The sequence below is a fragment of the Prunus persica genome, chromosome G1 (genome assembly GCF_000346465.2).
Source record: "Prunus persica cultivar Lovell chromosome G1, Prunus_persica_NCBIv2, whole genome shotgun sequence".
Classification (NCBI taxonomy): Eukaryota; Viridiplantae; Streptophyta; class Magnoliopsida; order Rosales; family Rosaceae; genus Prunus; species Prunus persica.
In genome coordinates this window covers 12,483,175-12,505,224 of record NC_034009.1, presented here as the reverse complement: position 1 = coordinate 12,505,224, position 22,050 = coordinate 12,483,175, and the positions used below count along the sequence as shown (strand labels likewise).

Here is a 22,050-nt window from a genome sequence, read left to right as displayed (position 1 = left end):
TAACATATATTAAATTTGGGACCATTCAACGGTCCCAACCTATCGAACCCGGATAACGCACAATATGCGATCGTCCGTTCGATAGTCAAACGACGTCCGAACTTTTTATACAATGCCCACGCCCCGCCGCACGCACCGGCAGCGCGTGGGTGCCTAAAGCGATAAAGCTTCGCCTAAAAATCTCACAACCACGGCTCCAAACTCCTACCCTAGGTATAACACCCTATTTGGAGCCACTTTTGTTCTTGGGCCTACCCCAAAAACTGACCGGAAGTGGCCGGAATCGCGATCCCAAAACCGACCGAATTTCAATTCGAAAATCGAATTGGCTACGCTAAGAATCGATCTAATCCTACCCAACCATCAGCTAGAGTATGCAGAAGGGATAAATTTCCATACCTTGATCGCCAGAAATGGCGGCCGGAGGAGGGAGATCGACGGCGGCGAAGATCGAACTACGCCGGCCGCTTCTTCTCCATTTTCCGGCGAAACCGCGGCGGCTGGAGGCGAGAGACGGCTGGGGCTGGAAAAGGACGACGCCCTGGTCACTTTGGTACCGGCCCCGTCCACAGCCGTGGCTGGTGGCTGGAGTTACGAGGAGAGAGAGAGAGACCGACGGGAGAGAGAGAGTTCGCGGGAGAGAGAGAGAGAGAGAGAGAAATCTGAGTTTTTATAAAAAATCCTATTTTGAAATATTTACGATTGTGCCACTGGATTTCTTTTGACCATATCTTTCTCGTTACAACTCCGATTCGAGCCCACTACGTGTCTATGAACTCGTCTCAGTACGACCTATCCAAAAATACTAGTCACTGCCCCAAACTCTCTCCGGTTAAGAATATGACCAAAATGCCTTTAAATAATTAAATAATTTAAATAAAGGTTAAATTTGGGGTCGGAGTGTTACAGCTAATCTACTTAAAAATTTATAGAGAAAATGAGAAAGTAAATATGACCTTAAATCTAAGACTTTTCTGTTGAGATATAGGCAATGCAATTATGCAACCCATGCTCGCCATTATTATTATTATTTTTCTTTAGGGAAAGCAAAAACAAGTACAATTGATACCAACAAAAATAAAAGACTCAAGGAAGTGAGGTGACCTAAGCTGGAATATCAAAAAATAATAAATTTGGGACAATTTATGTACTAATCTATTATAGAAAATGATTTATTCTCATCTGTTTATTTCTTTCCATTTTTTAACATTGATGAATTGTTAATATGCAGACCAAAAATGGGTTAATCTATTCATTTGGTTCGTTCTCGGGAAATATCTATGGCTGTATTGTTTATGCACATGTTCACAGTAAACAAACCTATTGATTGAGTGCTTGAGTTTGATCCGCAAGGAACAGCAGAGACCATAGGGTAAGAAATCGATGTGGAGGTTTTTTTTTTTTTTTTTGGAGATTCATTATTATGATTATACTCAATATAGAAGTCTAAATTATTAAAAAAAAGAAAACTATATATGAAATGGACTTTGAAAACACACTCAAAGCCCATTTACAACATAACAAAGAGGCTTTTAACTTCTTATAAATTACAAAACTGTCATCGATTCCTTAAAACAAGCACAACCCCAAAACCTCATAAAAAAACTCAAAACACTCAATAGGGCGTCAAAGTAATTTAATAATCAAAATTAAATTCAATAAGACCAGCTGTCATTTTTTGGGTTATTTTTTTTTTTGGTTTGTTTGTAGAAATTAAATAGTGTAGGGTTTATCTATAGCAGCCCCGATCTCTTGGACCACAAGGTCCAAGAGACTGTGGTCACCTACCGTTGGATGTAACATCCAACGGATCCAACGGTTCAAAAAAGTTTCTTAAAAGGAGTGCAAGAGTGAGTACATCCAACGGTTCAAAAAAGTTTCTTAAAAGGAGTGCAAGAGTGAAAATTTGATTTGGTGATAATTTGATTTTCTAGTATTTTTATTTGAATCCAAATGGGGGGTATTTCCTTATTTACATTGTAAACTTAAGTAAATGGAGTAATATGAAAATAAATGAAAGTAAAAGGAGAAACACAAGGTTAACAAGAGTAAACTCTCCAAAGAAAATTCAGTCCGGCACGCCTAATCAGAATAATATCCATCATATACCACATCGTCAAACAAAAAACTGCCTCCTTCATAGAAACCATCATCATCATAATCATACTCTCTAGAGCCCTTGCAGCTGAAATTAGTAATATGAGAAGCAAGCTTTAAAATTTCCCCATCATCCTCACTAAAACCAATACAATCACGGACATCCAGAACCTGAAGCTCCGTGCAACCTTGCAGTAACTTCATAAGAGCATCCCGATCAATATGTGCATCCCTCAAGATCAAATGCTTAATCTTAGGCAGGAAGTTGACAATTGCAATAGCCTCATCGTTAAAAATATTAGAATTAGACACACGTAAGCCCCAAAAATCTTTGCAGTGAATGCTGATCTGTGAGAGGATTTTCACCAAATCATAGCTGCTTCCCAACGTCAACCACTCCAAACGTTTCCACTTACCAATCAGCTCTGTTATTACACCTGATTTGTCGTAAACTAAATCCGCAGGAAATCCAACACTCTTGAGGTCACCACACCTGCAAAAACAAACACGATGACCCAATTATATGCGGGGGGAGCAAATTAAAACCCAATTGAACATTCAAAAACAAAATTAACATAAATGCTGAAATACTGGAGGAGAAACTTACACATCTGAAACATATTTCAAGTCTGTTTCTGAAGCATATGGAGGTAGCCTGAGAGCAGTAGCATGTCCTTTGCTACGATTGACGACGAACTTAATAAACGCAGTGGTCGAGAAGTGACTCGCATCAATTTGATATTGGTGGACAAATCTTTGTAGCAAGGGGTCATCAACCCAATTTTCAGCTATAAAATAATACTCCAATTCCAATAGCTACTTTTAACGTCTGGAAAAATGAGACGTTCCCAGCATGAAGGATTGAGGCTTGCTCTGTACCACGACTTGCATACGAAAGGCACATCCAAAAGCAGCGACTCCATACCAACTCTTCCCAAAATATTCACCATACAGTCTATGTTTAAGTCTTCCCATCTTCTTTCATCCATCTGAAAGAAATGAAATTAAAATTTAATAAAGCTATAGATGCAAAGACCAGACCACTACTAACAGAGGCGGACGCACGTTGGGACGACCCCTTGGAATGCCTGAAATTTGGTTGTGGACTCCATGGACGACCCCTTGGACAGCTGCGGAGCGACCTCTTGTGTGCACACCAGGTGCTCGATGAAAGTCCCAGCTTGTCTTTGAGTCTGTGATGGCTCTGTTCCATGAAGCAGAGACCGAACGCACCAGAGCTTTGTTATTGATAGGGTAGCGAAGCCTCCTTTAATAAGGTTTTCGGAGTTGCAGAGGAGGCACTGTGTGTGCCTGGCAAGGAAGATGATGTCTGGGTTGTCTCGGTGCCCTTATAAACGAAACACACCGTTTTGTGATGAGCCTCCTTTAGTGAAACGGTGGGTTTAGTGTTCAACATTAGGCTGCCTCGTCATTGTCGATGGGTTTAATGGGCTAGTTTTGGTTTTATCGGTTTTATGAGGTTTGGCTTCATGGTAATGGGTGAATTATTTATAAACTTTATCCTATGGGCCAATATAATATAATAGAAGATTATCTAACAAACAAAAAAACTATGTTAACAATCAATATAAATATATAGAAATATATAAATATTTAAGTAATGTTTTAATTCGATAATGCAACAATAATTGAGGAATTTAAAACTTCTAATCTAATCTTTGCATGATAAAATTTTAAATTCAAATAGTGTTAATTTGTTTTGTATTGTATTGTATTGCATTTACTTGTGATTTTTATTTTAATTTTTTTAGAAAAACAAAGCAACAACAGCTCTTGAAATAATAGATAAGAAAAATGAAAAACTCTCTAAAATATTTTTTTGAAACATTTACACTATGACCCCTTGGATTACGGATCCTGAATCCGCCACTGACTACTAATCTGCTTTAAATAAATAAAAAAATTAAAGAGAAAATGAGATACGAAAATGACCTTAACTCAAAGAGTTTCTGTTGAGATATACACACATGCAATGCAAATGGACTGTAAATAGAACTCCCAGATTATAAAAGGCAAGAAAGCACAGCCATGCTCGCCTCTTCAGAGTGATATGAACTTTTTCTTAATGAGAGACAGCTAGACCCAATCGTTTTTCTCCTTTTTCTTTACCCTTTTCTTTTTGCAATGTCTGGAAAAAAACGAGAGGTTGCTTTGCCCCCAAGTAATTAGAGGATTTCCAAGGGTATAAACAAACGAAGTAGGCATAGTAATAATAGTGATAATAGTAATAATAGTAATAATAATAATAATAATAATAATAGGGATAATAATAATAATAATAATAATAATAATAATAATAATAATGATAATAATAATAATAATCATAATAATAATAAGTTATATCCAATTGTTCTTTGGCAAGTTGTTGTTTTCATTTATTTGTTTGCTCTTATGCCCAGGTGGATCGTTGGAAATCATATTTTCTCCAAATCTATTACGGATGTGGTGGTGGGTGTGGTCGCGACGACGCTTCTTCAAGTGGTGGTAGTATTCATTTAGGCTCATGGGTTATTTTAGGGTTTTGGTTATGTTGGGTTTGTGGGCTGTGTTTGGACTTATGGCTAATTGTGGTGATGTGTGCTAGTAGTTTTAGTGTGGCTTTTGTCCGATTTATTTGTGTTTTTAGCATGTTGGTTTGTTGCCCTCTTGGAATTGGTATTTTAGATGTCTTGTTGATGTCTTCGATTGTACTGTTGAAGTTTATCTAATGAAGTTTCTATTTTATTTTATTTATAAAAAAACATGTATAAAATGTACCACTTGACCGTACTGACGTAGTATTCTATAATGGTATATATATAGTTCCTTGAGGGATCTCTTAAATAATTTTATTTTAAGACACCCTTTGGATACCCTTCAAATTTTTTCAACAATCGAAACCATATATTTTTAAAGTCATCATTCATAGAACATCCTTGCAAATAATTAGGAAAATCGGAAACTAATTATACATCGAATGTAGTCCTACGAAATCAACGAACATGGTGCTTCAAGAAAGTAGGTATGAATATTTTAATAATTTAATTGAGTAGTCAAATGATATCAGATTCACACTACTACGATTTACTATTTACGCGACGGACGTTTGCGCGACGAACATGTTTTCGTCGCGCAAACTTCACTATTGCGACGAAAAAAAAATATCGTAGCGCAAACAACAGAACTCTAGCGCGACGAAACAGTTTCGTCGCGCAAACAATCTATGCGCGACCAAAATTAATTTCGTCGCGCAAAGGTCGGGGAAAAAACCCCGGTTTTTTTTTTTGGTGCCAGAATCTTGCGCGACGACAATGATCGTCGCGCATGACAATATTGCGCGACAATCCAAAAAATTCGTCGCGTAAAGATGGACAGAAAATTGTCTAATTTTTTTTGCGGTAAAAAACTTTGCGCGACGAAAGTTTTCGTCCCAGAAGACAACTTAGCGCGACGGAAATATGTACCGTCGCGTAAGAAAACGAGGGACACTTATATTTGGCGGCAAAATGCAGGGTGGATAAAACTTTTTTTGCGTGACGGAATTATTTTCGTCGCGTAAAGTGTAACGCCTTGCGCGACGAAATAAATAATTTGCGCGACGTAATTTAAACCTTGCGCGACGAATAATATTATTTGCGCGACGAAATTTTGTGCGACGAATAATGTTATTCGTCGCGCAAAAAAGCAGATGTCGACAGGTAATTGCGCGACGGAAATGTTGTTTTGTGCGACAGAAAAGTGAGTTTTCACGACGGCATTTTGCGTGACGGATTGTGGTTGTTCGTCGCGCAAAGTCCTTCTTCTTCATATTAGTATCTGCCATTGCAGAGGCAGAATGCAGAAATTGCATTCTGCCTCTCTCTCACTCTCCCTGCCGTTGTTCTGCTGTGAATTCAGAACGTTCATTGGGTATGTATTTTTTGTCGTTAGTTTAAATGTATTAATGTAAATTCGTAGTAACGCTATTAATTTTGTTATCGTTAGGGATATTTGTGATTGGTGATTGGTGGAGAACGATTGAGAAGGTATGTTATTGTAAAAGTTTGTTTGTTATGTTTGTAATTTTTTTGTGAAGTTATATGTGTATAATGTTGTGATGTACGAAGTTAATTGAAATTAACTTCGTACTTTTATTTTTATGTTTAGTAACACGTAGTTTCCCGTTCGAGATTAGTTGGATTTCGTGCATGGATGCGTAATGCATGACTGCGGTCCAATTAATTCTTGAATTGTCCCATTATTTGGACAGTTTGGTAATGCATAGTGTTGTCACATAATCTTCAGCTACAGGATTAGGTTTCGATTGTGGAGATTTCGGTGTCATCTCGGTACGTTCTTCGGGTGGTACGTAGGTATTTATACCTATGCCCACTTCAAGAACTGTGTCGAGATGCTGCCGAAATTAATCCACGTCGAAATCTAATCTCATGTAGCCGTAGGTTATGTGACAGGACTATGCATTCCCGAATGGGATAGGGCCTTTACCGGAGGCATAAGGTGACATTATAACTTCGTATGAAGTTGTTGTGATTGTTGTGTCATGATTGTGGTTTCAGGAATTATGAGCAGAAGGTGGATACAGAACCCGAATAGATGCGCAGACGAATACTTGGATGGAATCGAGGATTTTCTTGAGTTTGCACGTAGACACAACCCGGGTGCAACTAGAATCCGTTGTCCTTGTAGGAGGTGTAACAACACGTTGTGGGAGACAATTGAAAATGTTGGATTTCATTTAGTAAGGAATGGAATGATTGAAACATATAGCATTTGAAACTTTCACGGCGAACAAGTAGACCATGCTTCGTCTTCAAATGCCCCAAGAGTGGACAATGTTGAACCTATTGTGGATCCTAATGATCAAGTCATGGGTATTATACAGGATGCTTTTCCATTCGCATCGACCAACATCAATCAGGAAGGGGAAGATGACGTGCCTACACCAATAGACAGTGTGGAGTTTGAACAGTATGAAAAACTGTTAAAAAATGCCAACCAAGAGTTATACCCGGGGTGCGAGAGCTTTTCCGTTCTCACTGCCATTGTGGAGCTAATGCACGGAAAAATAAAGTATCGTATGTCGAACTTGTGTTTCGATTATTTTTTGGGGGTTTTCAAGAGAATGCTTCCGACGGACAATTGTTTGCCGAAAGACCATAAACATGCACAGAAGGTGTTGCATGGTCTTGGATTGGGTTATGAAAAAATTCACGCTTGCAAAAACAATTGCATGTTATTCTACAAAGAGCATGAAACGTTGGATACATGCCCTATATGCAATGAGTCGAGGTTCAAAATGACATCCCAGAATAGAACGACTAAGATACCACAAAAAGTCATGCGTTATCTGCCCCTTAAACCTAGGTTGCAGCGATTGTATATGTCGACGCATACTGCCACAGACATGAGATGGCATAAGGAAAAATGGGTAGACGATGATGTGATGCGGCATCCTGCAGATGGGGAGGCATGGAAAGAGTTCGATCGAACGTTCCCCGAGTTTGCTGCTGATCCCCGAAATGTAAGATTGGGACTTGCCACTGACGGATTCAATCCGTATGGGGTTTTAAACCAACACCACAGCACTTGGCCGATTTTCGCATTCCCATATAATTTGCCACCTTGGAAATGCTTGAAAAAAGAATACATGATGATGACTGTTTTGATAACTGAGGATCCTGGCAGGTCAATTGATGTGTACTTAAGGCCTCTAGTTGATGAGCTGAAGGATTTATGGACAAACGGTGTTCGCACGTACGATAAATCAACTGGGAGGATGTTCACTTTGCGAGCAGCAGTTATGTGGACTGTGAATGATTTTCCAGCATATGCAATGGTTTCTGGGTGGAGCACAAAGGGTTATATGGCATGTCCTGTATGCAAGGAAGATGTAACTTCTGGTTGGCACGCGGGAAAAGTTTGTTACCTTGGTCATCGGAGATGGTTGCCATGGGACCACGAGTGGCGAGAAAAAGATAAAGAGTTCGACGGGAACACAGAGCGTCGCCTCAGACCTAGAGAATGGTCCGGTGATGAGATCTTGGAACAGCTGAACCGTTTGGATTTTGCTCCGTTCGGGAAAACAGTTAGTCGGACCAGACCTTCTACACATTTGAACTGGACGCACAAGCCTATGTTTTTTGAGCTCCCATATTGGTCGAAACTGAAATTTAGGCACAATATAGATGTGATGCATGTTGAGAAAAATGTATTCGACACATTGGTGGGCACGATTCTAGATATCGAGGGGAAGACGAAGGACACGATCAAAGCTCGTCTTGATTTGGAAAGAATGGGCATACGAAGGGGTTTATGGATGAATAGGGACAGTGATAAAGCTAGAAGGGATCTTGCATTCTTTTCTATGAAACCGAATGACAAAAAGGAGTTTCTAAAGTTTGTATCGTCTGTCAAATTTCCCGATGGGTATGCTTCTAATATCGCACGTTGCGTGAATGTCGATGGGAGTAAATTTACTGGACTTAAGAGCCATGACTGCCATGTGTTCATGCAACGCCTACTTCCTGTGGGTATTCGACACCTACTGCCGGAAGATGTGGTGAAGCCAATCATGTTGTTATCCAGATTTTTTTCCCAACTGACGGCAAAAACATTGCGAAGGACAGACATGTTTCAGTTGCGCCATGACATTGTCCAAGTCCTATGCAAGTTTGAGATGATATTTCCTCCAGCTTTCTTTACAAGTATGATGCACGTGATGGTTCACTTGCCAGAAGAGGCATTGCTTGCTAGTCCTGTCAACTATCGCTGGATGTATCCAATAGAAAGGTATATAATCTTTATCATTTGTGTATGCATCATTATCGACAGTTTGCTAATTTGTATCATATCGTTTTATTTTGGCAGGCTTCTCGGAGAGCTGAAAAAAAGTGTACGCAACAGGGCAAAGCCCGAAGGATCAATTATAGAGGCTTGGGTTCAATATGAGTCGCTTACTTTCTGTGGAATGTATTTAAAAGATGTGGAGACGGTTTTCAATCGTCCTCAACGCAATAATGACGGAGGTATGAGAAATGAAAAACTTTCTGTTTTTGCCCAAAGCGCACGACCATTTGGAGATCCTGGACGAGGAGAGTCGTTTTCTAGAAATGACATGGAGGTAGCGCATTGGTTCGTACTGAACAATTGTGATGAGATAATGGCCTACTTAGATGAGCATGAACAGATGATGAAGCGAGAACATTCATCACATTTGGTTGCCCGGAAACACCGTGAATTATTTCCACAATGGTTTTTGGATTCTGTAAGTTATAAGTGTTTTGTAATTGACAAATATAAATTGTCGTATTTAATTTTGTCAGACTAACATGTAAATGGTTTTGTATACTATTAGGTGAATAAATTGAAATCATCGAATTCCCCCACTTACAGTGATGAGTTATATAACTTGGCGTTCGGCCCAATTCGCACTGAATTGTTCTCGGGTTGTAATGTTAATGGCGTCAAATTTTTGGGGGCCGCACGAGATGACAAGTTGTGTATGCAAAACAGCGGTGTCCATGTCCCAGGTGGAGGCGAAAGTACGGACATTGATTTCTATGGCAAACTGACAACTGTCGTGCAATTGCTTTACAAAGATCGATACCAAGTCATCATGTTTAAGTGTCGATGGTTCGATACCAACCCAAATAGGGCGGGAAGTATTAAAATCGACCATGGAGTACTATCTGTGAACATTAACAGAACTTGGTATGCTGACGACCCGTACATTTTGGCAAACATGGCGTCCCAAATTGTGTATCTAGATGACCCTAAAGCCGGGAACATGTGGAAAGTTGTGCAGAAGATGGATCATAGGAACGTGTATGATATACCAGAACTAGACCCAAGTGACAACGACGTCGACAATGTGGCTGACCAACGTTTAGAATCTTCAATGGAAAATGATGCGGAAACACTTCGAGATACAAATGTTATACAAGAACCGTTTCAAATAGAAGGAGTGTCTTCAGTCGAAATACTGATTCAGTCAATTACAATTGACCTCGGTGATCTTCCCCGATACGATGTTGCAGTGGGACCTAGCAACACCGATGATGCAGTTATAGAGGAGGAGGAGGAAGAAGATTGGGAGACCGAGAGTGATGATAGCGACGATAACGAAAGTTATTATAGTTCAGATGATGAATAATGAATTTATTTGTAAATTTATTATGTTACTGTATTCATTTTGTGTAATACAAATCTTTGAATATATGTAGTTGTCCATATGTAGTTGTGTATTCATTCTCCATATTTCATCACAAACTTCATTGTAATTTTCTGCGGAACAGAACAAGTTAAAGCTTCAATAAAAATAACAAAAGAAATGAATATTTCAATAATCAGAAAACATTCTTAGCATAGAGAGAGAGAGAGAGAGAGAGAGAGAGAGAGAGAGAGATGCTTACAATTCTGATGTTTTTAGAAGTGTCATCTAGAATGATCTTGAAGAAGTGGGGTATGGGAGCTGAAGATGTTGGAGTGTCATGAAGAGAAGCCATGGCTGAATTAACTCAAAAGCTTGATTGAGAGATGTGTTCAAAATCAAAAGCTTGATTTAGAAATACAAAGCCTTTCCAAAAAATACAAAGCATAAAAAATGATGAATACAAAACCTTTCCAAAAAATACAAAGCATACACAATTTGAATTAAATGAGGATTTATGGCGCCAAATCCTTGCGCGACGAAGGGCTCATTATCGTCGCGCAAACATACCATACGCGACGCATAAATAAGCGTCGCGTAAATTTTGCGCGACGAATATAACTCGTCGCGCATAGTCATCGCGACGAATACATATGCTTCGCGTATGGAATTTTTGCGCGACGATAATGAGCCCTTCGTCGCGCAAATATATATTAGGTAACATTATAGTATAATATATACACACATATATATTTAAAATTGGCGATCGAAATAGTTCATTGTATTCATATGGAGTGTAGGACTGTAGCTGCAAAAAATCATCAACATCGGAGTTAAAATAACCGTTCAATCATCACTGTTTATTTAGAACCGTCGAAAAGTTTTACCCCGTTACTTAATCTCTAAATGTTTTTTTTGTCCGATTTTTGCTGTCTATGATCTCGAAGTCTAAAAAAAAAGGTTTGACGGCTGGATGACTGAAACTTGTTTCGTAGACTGCGTGTGCTATCAAAATCATATATTCACCAAAAACCCTAAAATTTGTTCATACATTTGTGAAAATGTAACTTAACGTTTATGTGGTATCCCCTAGTGTAAAAATCTGAAAGTGAAGATCAAATTCAGTCATTGTATTCATATAGGGTCAACAAATGTTGCTGTAAAAAATGATCAAAATCGGAGTTAAAATAACCGTTCAATCATGACTTTTCATTTATAACCGTCGAAATATTTAGTCCCGTTCCCTGATATCTGAATGTTTGGTCTTTTTAATTTTTGGCGTATATGATCTCCAAGTATCAAAAAATAAGTTTGCCGGTTGGATCATTGAAACTATTTTAGGGTTTAGGGTTTAGGGCTTAGGGTTTAGGGTTTACAAGGGTTTAGAGTCTAGGTTTTGCGCGACGCATCTATATAATCGTCGCGCAAAGTGAAAGTGAAATAGATTGCGCGACGGACAACATCCCGTGTTCGTCGCGCAATCTGGGCGACAGTTTTCACACCTCCATCCCCTTTGAACACTTAGTGAAAATTTCAATAAAAATCTTGAACTTGCGCGACGAACAACGGTCTGCGTCGCGCAAAGTGAAAGTGAAATAGAATGCGCGACGGATAATTTCCTTGTTCGTCGCGCAATCTGGACGACAGTTTTCACACCTCCATCCCCTTTGAACACTTAGTGAAAATTTCAATAAAAATCTTGAACTTGCGCGACGAACAACGGTTTGCGTCGCGCAAAGTGAAAGTGAAATAGATTGCGCGACGGATAATTCCTTCGTTCGTCGCACAATCTGGACGACAGTTTTCACACCTCCATCCCCTTTGCGCGACGATTATCTTCGTCGCGCAAAATCCACACTCCCTTCATTTCCAGCTAAACCCTAAATCCCAAAAATTTGGCGGAACGACAGCGTTTTGCGCGACGAATAAAATTTTTCCCGTCTCGCAAGGTTACCCTTGCGCGACGTTTACTCTATTCGTCGCGCAAAAGCACAAACTTTCATTTCCCGCTAAACCCTAAATCCCAAAAATTTGGCGGGATGCCAGCGTTTTGCGCGACGAATATAATTTTTCCCGTGGGCGTTTACTCTCTTCGTCATGCAAAAGCACAAACCTTTCAGTTTCAGCCTCCCGCTAAACCCTAAATCTCAAAAATTTGGCGGAACGACAGCCTTTTGCGCAACGAACTCAGTGTTGTTCGTCGCGCAAAAGTCACATACCCTAATCCCCATTCAAAATTTGGCGTTCTGGGAGACCTTGCGCGACGGATATTTCGTCGCGCAAGATTCAATAATAGCATTTTGCGCGATGGATGATGTCCTTCGTCACGCAAAGTCGTAAAACTTTGCAGAAACGCCGCAATGCCTCCTTCTTCCCCATTTTTGGTTTTTTCCTCTGTTTGCCTCTCTCTCTGCCGTCACCTCAGCCCTCTCTCTCCACCGTCACCTCAGCCACCGCCGCTCCTGCCGTAGCCTCCCCTGCCTTCGCCGTCGAGCCCGCCGTCGAGGGTGCATTTTTTTTCCCGATTCTTCGCCGGCGATTTCTCTCTCCTCCGGCCACCATTTCCAACGCCTGAGGTATGATTTATCGACTATTTTTTGTGCTCTAGCTGATGGTTGGTTAGGATTTGTTGAATTTTCGCTATAGGAAATAGGAATTAAAACCCTAGGTTTTGGCCGGTTTGGGAATTTCAAATCCGGCCACTTCCGGCCATTTTTCGGGGTAGGTCCGAGAACAAAAGTGGCTCCAATTAATGTTTTCAACCTAGGGTAGGAACCCTGGCCGTTAGTTTTTAGAATTTTCCGTCGAATGTTATTGCTTTGGACACCCACGCACTGTCGGCACGTGTGGTGGCGCCTGGGATGCTGTGGCAGTGGGGCATTGTGTCCCAGAGCAATCCCCTGTTTGTCACGAGCGCGTAGGTTTGCTCGGATTTGAATTTGGTTACCGTTTGAGTATTGATCGGATTTCGCCTATTCTGCGATTTCCAGGTTTGATATGTTTTTTTACCGTTGGATCGAACTCAAACTCACGTAGTTGTACCTTTGTGTTTCTAGGATCGTTTAGGATTCGACCGATTGTTGATTGGAGTCCCGGATACTCCGAAATTCCAAACCCCAGGTCATGCTATGCTTTTAATTAATTAGTTTAAATTCTTAATAAAATTATATGTGCAGATGTCAGACTTGATTAGACGTGGTAGGTCGATGACGACTGCACCGAGTTCGGATCCCCCGGCTCAGTCGGCATCTGCTGCCACAGCTCCAGCTTTGATGGAGCACGTGCTGGTTGGTCCCGGGGCCTCCCAGGCGCCAGTGTCATCTGCGTCATCCGTCGCGCAGCCAGCTAGTGCAAGGCGGCTGCACCGGCCTGCCGACACCACCGAGACGACATCGACCGAGGGTACTGGTGCCTCGGGATCACAGCCAGGTATAACTACCATTTTTTATTGTTAATTTTATATTGAAATTTGACAATGTTGTTTATTTAACATTAATATCTTATTTCTTTACAGCGAAGAAGAACACCCGAGGGCCGTGTCGTCAGCTGAAGACGGCGAAGGTCACCCGGGTGACCAACAGTCGTATCAGCATCGGATAGGACGAGCGCCATCGGGCTGCACCCACGGCGGAGTTGCATAGCTCCTTGGCCCATGACATTGGCCACGTCGTGCGGACCCATTGCCCGATGCAATGGAAGTCTTGGAGGGTCATTCCTGACGAAATACAGGTGGAGGTTCGCGGCCAGTTGTCGGTATGTACCTTACATTTTTATTATGTTTATTTAAAATTGTGTATATTTCTATTACTTAACGTATCTAATTAATTGATTGCAGACGAACTATAACTTGGAGGATCTCGACGAAGAGTCGTTGGCGTACGTCAACAGACTCTTCGCTGAGAGGTACAAGCAGTGGAAGAGCGACTTGCACCATCATTTTCAGGCCTTTGATGATCCGCAAGTCGCTCTTCAAGAAGGTTGCCCGAAGGAGCTTGAGGGGCGGGAGGATAGTTGGGAGTGGCTCTGCGCTCATTTTCAAGCGCCCGAATATATGGTATTTTTTTAATCATATTTGTTTAATTATTACTTATTTCTTATTAATGTTTATTTCATTTTTTTTATTTCATTATTATTTAATTTGTTATATTTTAACTAATACGTTTTATTTTTTGTATAACAGAATAAAGCCCAAGTGAATAAGGGTAATAGGAAGAAGAAGACCCTTCTCCACCATTCCGGCTCCAGGCCGTTTTCGTATAGGATGGATGCACGGCGACGGGTAATAATCACATAATTTATATTTTATTTTTAATGTCATTTTTATTAATTTATTTTTTTCATACTAATATTTTTCTTCTCTTGTTCAATTTAGGAGGGGTCCAAGTTCCCAGAGATCGACGTCTTTGGTGACATTTATGTTCGACCCGGGAATGAGTTGGCCGAGTCCCTTCATGTAAGTATTATTTAATTTTAATTCTTATGTTACGCATTCAATTTATATGCATGTTTTAATTTGTATTTTATGTTATGTTCAACAGACGACGATGGTGGAGAGGAGCCAGTTGGTTCTTCAGGAGTCCGCCTCCCAGCTTCCTCCTGAGACTCCGCTCGAGTCTGTGGCTCCTCCACCGGATGCTGGATTTCAGATCTTGACGGAGACGTTGGATCGGACTCTCGGGAGGAGGCCGGGGACATATTGTCGAGGGATAGGGAATGCCAGGCGGAGGGAACCTAGACCTCGTTCATCGGCGCAGTCAAACAGTCAGGTGACTGCTTTGACAGCACAGGTGGCCGAGCTTCAGGGTCAGATGTCGGTGATTCTACAGTCCCTCGCAGAGAGCGGCTTTCCGATCCCGCAGTTTCGTGCATCGACCTCCCAGCCCTTCCACCCCGAGCATGTCCACCAAACCACAGCCCCGGTGGACGCCTAGACCACAGCCCCGGTGGACGCCCAGACCTCCGAGCCGCATACTGGCGACGACCCGGTTGATTTTGCTTCATTATTTGATTAGTGTATTTATTTTCATCATAAACATTTATTTTATTTGTAATACATTTATTTTATTTTATAACAAAATTTTATTCTAATTTATTTTTATTGCAATTTCATTGTTTAATCAATAAAAAGAAACCAATTTTATTTAAATTAAAAAAAAATTAAAAAAAAATTGTAATATTATTTTTGCGCGACGGAAAACATTTCGTCGCGCAAACCAACATGTAACAAAAAAAAATCAACTTTTTTATCACTTTTAATTCCTGAGCGACGAATACATACGTCTCGCAAACACGTTTTGCGTGACGAAACATTTTGTCGTGCAAATATTTGCGCGACGACAGAGGTTTTCGTCGCGCAAATATATGAGCGACGAAAACTTTCTCATCGCGCGAATTGTTCTGCGACGAACATATACGTCTCGCGAACATGTTTTGCGCGACGCAATATGTTTCGTCGCGCTATTCCTGTCGTCGCGCAAATATAAGTGCGCCGAATAATTTATCGTCGCGCAAATATTTATGCGACGAATAGTTGTTTCGTCTCCACACTGTTGGTGCAACGATGGTTTACCCGTCGCACAGTTTTGCGCGACGAAAGGTTGTACCTCGTCGCGCAAAGGCTTTCTTTACGATCTTCGCGCGACGAAATATGCGCCACGAATTTTTTGTCGCGCTGAAATTAGTGCGACTAAATGACACTTTGCGCGACGTTCTGTTCTTCGTCGCGCAAAGAGTAAAATGTAGTAGTGTCAAGTGATTTTTTTTGTAGAGATGATCTTTTAATGAATATCTACAAAATAGACAGTTTGGATTAAGGCTGAGCAAGGTTTGGTTTGGTTCGGATTTTACCCAAAATCATACGCCGAACCGTAGCTTTCGGTGGAAAGATTTTTGACATCAGAGCCGAACCACCAACTCCGGTTAACCGGTGTCTCGGTTAACCAGCAAAAGGTTTGGTTTTCTCGGTTTTGGAGATTAACCGGTGGCTGCGAAGGAACTGAGATGGAGGTTGCGAGAATACTGAACGGAGCCTACGGGATCTGAGTTCGACGACTTCGCAGCTTGCCCCTCCACCTCCACAGCTCCAGCTTATTTATTCCCTTTGTAAAAACAGCTGGTACGATTTTGTTCTTTTTGGACTACCATACAAATAAGAAAGAGATGAATAAGAGAGGGAGGAAGAAGAAGATGAAAAAGCTGTGACAGAATAGAAACTGAGTGAGGAAGAAGAGAGAGAAAGGAAAAAAGAAGAAGAAGTCGTCCAAAAAGAGAGAAGAAGTGGTGGGGAAAAAAAGGAGATCCCAACATTTTTTTTATAATATAATATTTATTCTACAGCTTTTACAAAGAAACTTGCTTGCTCTAGTGGAGGTTTGTCACGACCCGATTCGAAAATAAGAAATATTCCTGTCTTCCTCATAGAAATCATCATCGTTAGAGCCCTTGCAGCTGAAATTAGTAATATGAGAAGGAAGCTTTAAAAGTTCCCCATCATCCTCACTAAAACCAATACAATCACTGACATCCAGAACCCGAAGCTCCGTGCAACCTTGCAGTAACTTCATAAGAGCATCCCGATCAATTTCAGCCTTCCTCAAGATCAAAGGCTTAATCTTAGGCAGGAAGTTGACAATTGCAATAGCCTCATCATTAAAAATATCAGCATTAGACACACGTAAGCCCCAAAAGTCTTTGCAGTGAATGCTGATCTGTGAGAGGATTTTCACCAAATCATAGCTGCTTCCCAACATCAACCACTCCAAACGTTTCCACTTACCAATCAGCTCTGTTATTACACCTGATTTGTCGTTAACTAAATCCCCAGGCAATCCAACAGCCTTGAGGTCACCACACCTGCAAAAACAAACATTTTACCATGAACCAATTATATGTGTGGGGAGCAAATTAAAACCCAACCGAACATTCAAAAAGAAAATTAACATAAATGCTGAAATACTGGAGGAGAAACTTACACATCTGAAACATATTTCAAGTCTGTTTCTGAAGCACATGGAGGTAGACTGAGAGCAGTAGCATGTCCATTGCTACAATTGACGACAAACTTAATAAACGCAGTGGTCGAGAAATGACTCTCATCAATTTGATATTGGTGGATAAATCTTTCTAGCTTGGGGTCATGAAACCATTGTAATGTTTTACCACCATTACTCAAAAACAAAATGGAATAGCTAATTTTAATGTCTGGAAAAATGAGACGTTCCCAGCATGAAGGATTGAGGCTTGCTCTGTAATGACCCAAACCTAAAATTCATATTTAATTAGTAATTTATTATGAGGAAAGATAATTTTGCCCTTGGAATAATTTATTAACGAAAAGTTGACTTTTTGACCGAAAAGGGATTTGACCATTCTACATACACCGTTGCGTAGAGCACGACGAAATGAGTTCATAGACACGAAGTGGACTAGAATCGGAGTTTTAACGAAGAAAATACGATTAAAATATCATGAGGGGCAAAATGGTAATTAGGAAAAATCAGATTTTTATTACAAAACCTCATCTCTCTCTCTCTCTCTCTAACATCATCTCTCTCTCTCTCTCTCTCCCCGCGCGCTCTCCTCCCTCTCTGTTTTTTTTCTCCCGTCCGTCGCCCTCCAAATTCCAGAACCTCCACCATCGGCCACCATGAGCCACAACACCGGCACCAACCTGACCGGCCTGACCTTGCCGTCACGCCTCAGCTCACTCCCACCTCTCACCGCTCGCCAGTCGCCGAAAACTGCAGAATTTCGTCGGTTTTGTCAAAACTTCAACCCGTTCGTTCTCCTTCAATTCTCCTTCAAATTTGTCGAGTAAGGTATGGATTTCTACCTATTTTCCATGCTCTAACTGATGGTTGGGATAAAGTGGGTGAACACAGATTGGTCGTATATGAGGATGTTGAACTGACCAAGAAACAAGTGCAAATCATTAGAGAACGACTCAAAACAGCCTAGGACCGACAAAAGAGCTATGCGGACAATAGAAGAAAGGATCTTCAGTTTGAAGTTGGAGACTGGGTATTTGTGAAATTATCACCTTGGAAAGGCGTAGTGAGATTTGGGAAGCGGGGAAAACTAAGTCCTCGCTATATCGGACCCTATGAGATTATAGAGCGTGTGGGTCCAGTAGCTTACAGGCTTGCTTTGCCTACGGGTCTATCACGATTGCCTGATGTTTTCGATATCTCCATGCTTCGGAAGTATATTTCCGATCCTTCCCATGTGTTAGAGGAGCAACCAGTAGAGTTAGAGGCTGATTTCACTTATGTGGAGCAACCAGTTCAGATTTTGGATTGGAAGACGCAAGTGTTGCGATCGAGAGAGATTCCACTTGTGAAGGTCTTATGGAGGAGTCATACGGTAGAAGAGGCTACATGGGAACCCGAAGACCAAATGCAGGAGCAGTACCTTCACCTCTTTGAGTGACAGGTGCGAAAATTTCGAGGACGAAATTTTTATAAGGGGGGTAGGTTGTAATGACCGAAACGTAAAATTCATATTTAATTAGTATTTTATTATGAGGAAGACAATTTTTCCCTTGGAATAATTTATTAACGAAAAGTTTACTTTTTGACCAAAAAGGGATTTGACCATTCTACATACACCGTTGCGTAGAGCACGACGAAATGAGTTCATAGACACAAAGTGGACTCGAATCGGATTTTTAACGAAGAAAATACGATTAAAATATCATAAGGGGCAAAATGATAATTAGGAAAAATCAGATTTTTATTTCAAAACCTCATCTCTCTCTCTCTCTCTCTCTCTCTCTCTCTCTCTCTCTCTCTCTCTCTCTCTCTCTCTCTCTCTCTCTCTCTCCCCCCGCGTGCTCTCCTCCCTCTCTGTTATTTTTTTCTCCCGTCCGTCACCCTCCAAATTCCAAAACCGCCACCACCGGCCACCACGAGCCACAACACTGGCACCAACCTGACGGCCTGACCCCGCCATCACGCCTCAGCTCACTCCTGCCGCTCGCCGCTCGCCAGTCGCCGGAAACTACAGAATTCCGTCGGTTTTGTCAAAACTTCAACCCGTTCGTTATCCTTCAATTCTCCTCCAAATTTGTCGAGTAAGGGTTGGATTTCTACCTATTTTCCATGCTCTAGCTGATGGTTGGGTAGGTTTGCATCGATTTTGACCGTAGATAGCTAAGTTTGTACTTTGGAATTCGGCCGGTTTTCGGCCTCCTTGTTCGGCCACTTCCGGTCAGTTTTTGGGGAAGGTCCAAGAACAAAAGTGGTTCCAAATATGGTGTTATACCTAGGGTGGGAGTTTGAAGCCGTGGTTTTGAGATTTTCCGGCGATGCGTAATCGCTTTGGACACCCATCGCTGCCGGCGCATGCGGCGGCGCGTGGGCGAGGGTAGTACAGTGGTACTGTGTCTTGATGCGATCCTTAGGTTGTCACGAGCGCGTAGGAATTCGCGGATCGCAATTTGGATACCGTTTGAGCCTCGAACCGATTTTCCATATAATGCGATTATTGGGGTCAATACTGTTGAGCCGTTGGATCGTAACCAATTTTAGATATGTTACTCTAGACAATATCAGAAACGTGTAGGATTTGACGGATCGTGAATCGGAGTCCCGGATACTCCGAAACCGCGAACCCTAGGGCTAGGGTTTAGAAATTATGCGATTACACGATCGTGATTAATCCGACCGTCCGATCGAGACCAATACCCTCGGGACATGTGTCCTAGATATATTGAACCTTCTAGCGGCTTCCGGATCATATTATGAGGTCATGGACCCGTGGGGTTCCGGATTGACTTTTGGACTTTCGCGCTTTTGAGTCCCATGATACTGCTAAACTATCCCACGTGGAAGGAAAGCTGTTATGGGCATAGGGATAACTTTAAATTGACGCACGTACTTTTAGGAGCCGAGGGTAGGGTTTTTAATTTAATACTATATTGTATTCATAGAATATTATGGTCATTGAATCAGGCACCCGGGCACCAATTAACCCGCAGAAGGGACCTTCAAGAGGTCCAGCAAGCTCGGACTATCAGTGAGTGGACTCTTTGTTTTAATAAATGAATATAAGCAGTTCAGTTTCAGTTATAAGCTGTTTTCTTCTGTGAAATATTTTATGTTGCATGCTGCCGAGTGAAATCTGTTGGCGTGACTTGTGGATATTGACTTACTTTCCTTACACACCAAGAATTCCTATTATAATTGTAATTGATTTACTTTAATTCCTGATTTCCTACTGTAAATGGATTTAGGAATTTATTATTTACTTGCCCATTTAGGTTTTGTTGTATTATAAATATGACCTCCTACAAGGAGAAGAATACACAGAAAATTCCCACAAACAAATATTCTCTCATAGTTTTTATATTTTAGCATGGTATCAGAGCGGCGAATCTTGGGATTGCTGACTCTAGTTTCTAAACCCTAGCCGCCACCATGGGGGAGGATGACTCTTCTAATCCTCATGGCGGTAGCACCACTGCTTCCTCCTCTCCTTCTCAACCAACCATAGCCGAGTTGAGTGCCCAGGTGGCTCAACTAATGCAGATGCAGACTCAGACCTCGAAATTGATCCTAAATCAGGATCCTACCAAGACGACCCCGACCTCGACTCAGACGACGACCCCGACCTCGAATCGGATGACGACCTTGAACCCGAATCAGACAACGATTCCGACGACAATTACCTATGAAGCTTCCGCTGCACAGATTGGCATAAAGTTGGATGGCACCAACTATGCCCTATGGTCCCAAGTTGTAGAGTTGTATATCTCCGGCAAAGACAAATTGGGATATATTAATGAAGATCTTCCGCAACCTCCTTCGACTGCTCCAACATTTCCTCGCTGGCGCACCAAGAACTCTATTGTGAAGGGATGACTTATCAATTCTCTGGAGCAGAGCTTGATTGGCAATTTCATTCAATTTTCAACGGCAAAAGCAGTGTGGGATGCAATTGCCACAACTTACTATGATGGCACTGACACTTCTCAGGTTTATGATCTGAAACGACGAGTCTCTCGTATGCGACAAGCTGGTGGCTCCATTGAAACCTATTACAATACTCTCCAAAGCTTATGGAGAGAAATTGATTTTCGTCATCCAAATATGATGGAGTATGAAAGTGATATCAAGCGCTATAATGATATTCTGCAGGAAGATCGAGTTTACATATTTTTGGATGGCCTTGATGATCGTCTTGATAAAGCCCGAAGTGATGTTCTTCACATGACTCCATTCCCTACTGTTGACCAAGCTTATGCCTATGTTCGCCGTGAAGATGTTCGACAAGCAGTGATGATGGGTTCATCCGATCGAGCCACTGGTGCTGGCTTAACGGCCAAGAGTGCGCCTCGATCAGGTCCCCCTACTCGTGCCGGACAGCCCTATAATTCCTCTACTGCAGCCCACCTTCAGATCCAGTCATATGCTACTGCTGCTGGTGCGCCACTTCCTAAAACCATCCCACCTTCCCGTCCCAAGGCTCCGACTGATGGAAGTGGTTGCACGCACTGTGGCAACCTCAAACATACCCGTGACACCTGTTTTAAGCTAAATGGTTATCCTGATTGGTGGGAGGACCTCCGCGCTCGCAAGCTCAGAGAAACTGCTAGTAATTCTGGCCGTGCTGCTCTTGTCTCTACCGAACCCCCATTAGCCTTGTTCCCGCAGGTAGATCCTCCTGATAGTCCCGCGCTTCCGGATGTCTCAGGTAACTGTGGTTATGCATTTCATACTTCTGATCTACGAGATACTACTGGTTGGATAATTGATTCTGGCGCCACTGATCATATGACCTTTGATCCGAATGATTTTTTGCACACC

At 41.6% G+C, this 22,050-nt stretch overlaps 2 protein-coding genes across 2 annotated transcripts; both read right to left on the bottom strand.

Moving 5' to 3' along the window:
• On the bottom strand, positions 1,983–10,885 carry LOC18791070 (putative F-box/LRR-repeat protein 23). Its single transcript, XM_020553805.1, has 4 exons — positions 10,817–10,885; positions 3,023–3,086; positions 2,705–2,885; positions 1,983–2,590 (listed from the first exon to the last, which is right to left on the bottom strand). Exons 1-4 carry the CDS (start codon positions 10,883–10,885, stop codon positions 2,083–2,085), a joined length of 822 nt encoding a protein of 273 aa, XP_020409394.1. The 3' UTR covers positions 1,983–2,082.
• LOC18792379 lies at positions 16,621–19,195 on the bottom strand. The gene is made up of 3 exons (XM_020553744.1): positions 19,117–19,195; positions 17,218–17,506; positions 16,621–17,098 (listed from the first exon to the last, which is right to left on the bottom strand). The coding sequence occupies exons 1-3, from the start codon at positions 19,193–19,195 to the stop codon at positions 16,621–16,623; spliced, it is 846 nt and encodes a 281-aa protein (XP_020409333.1).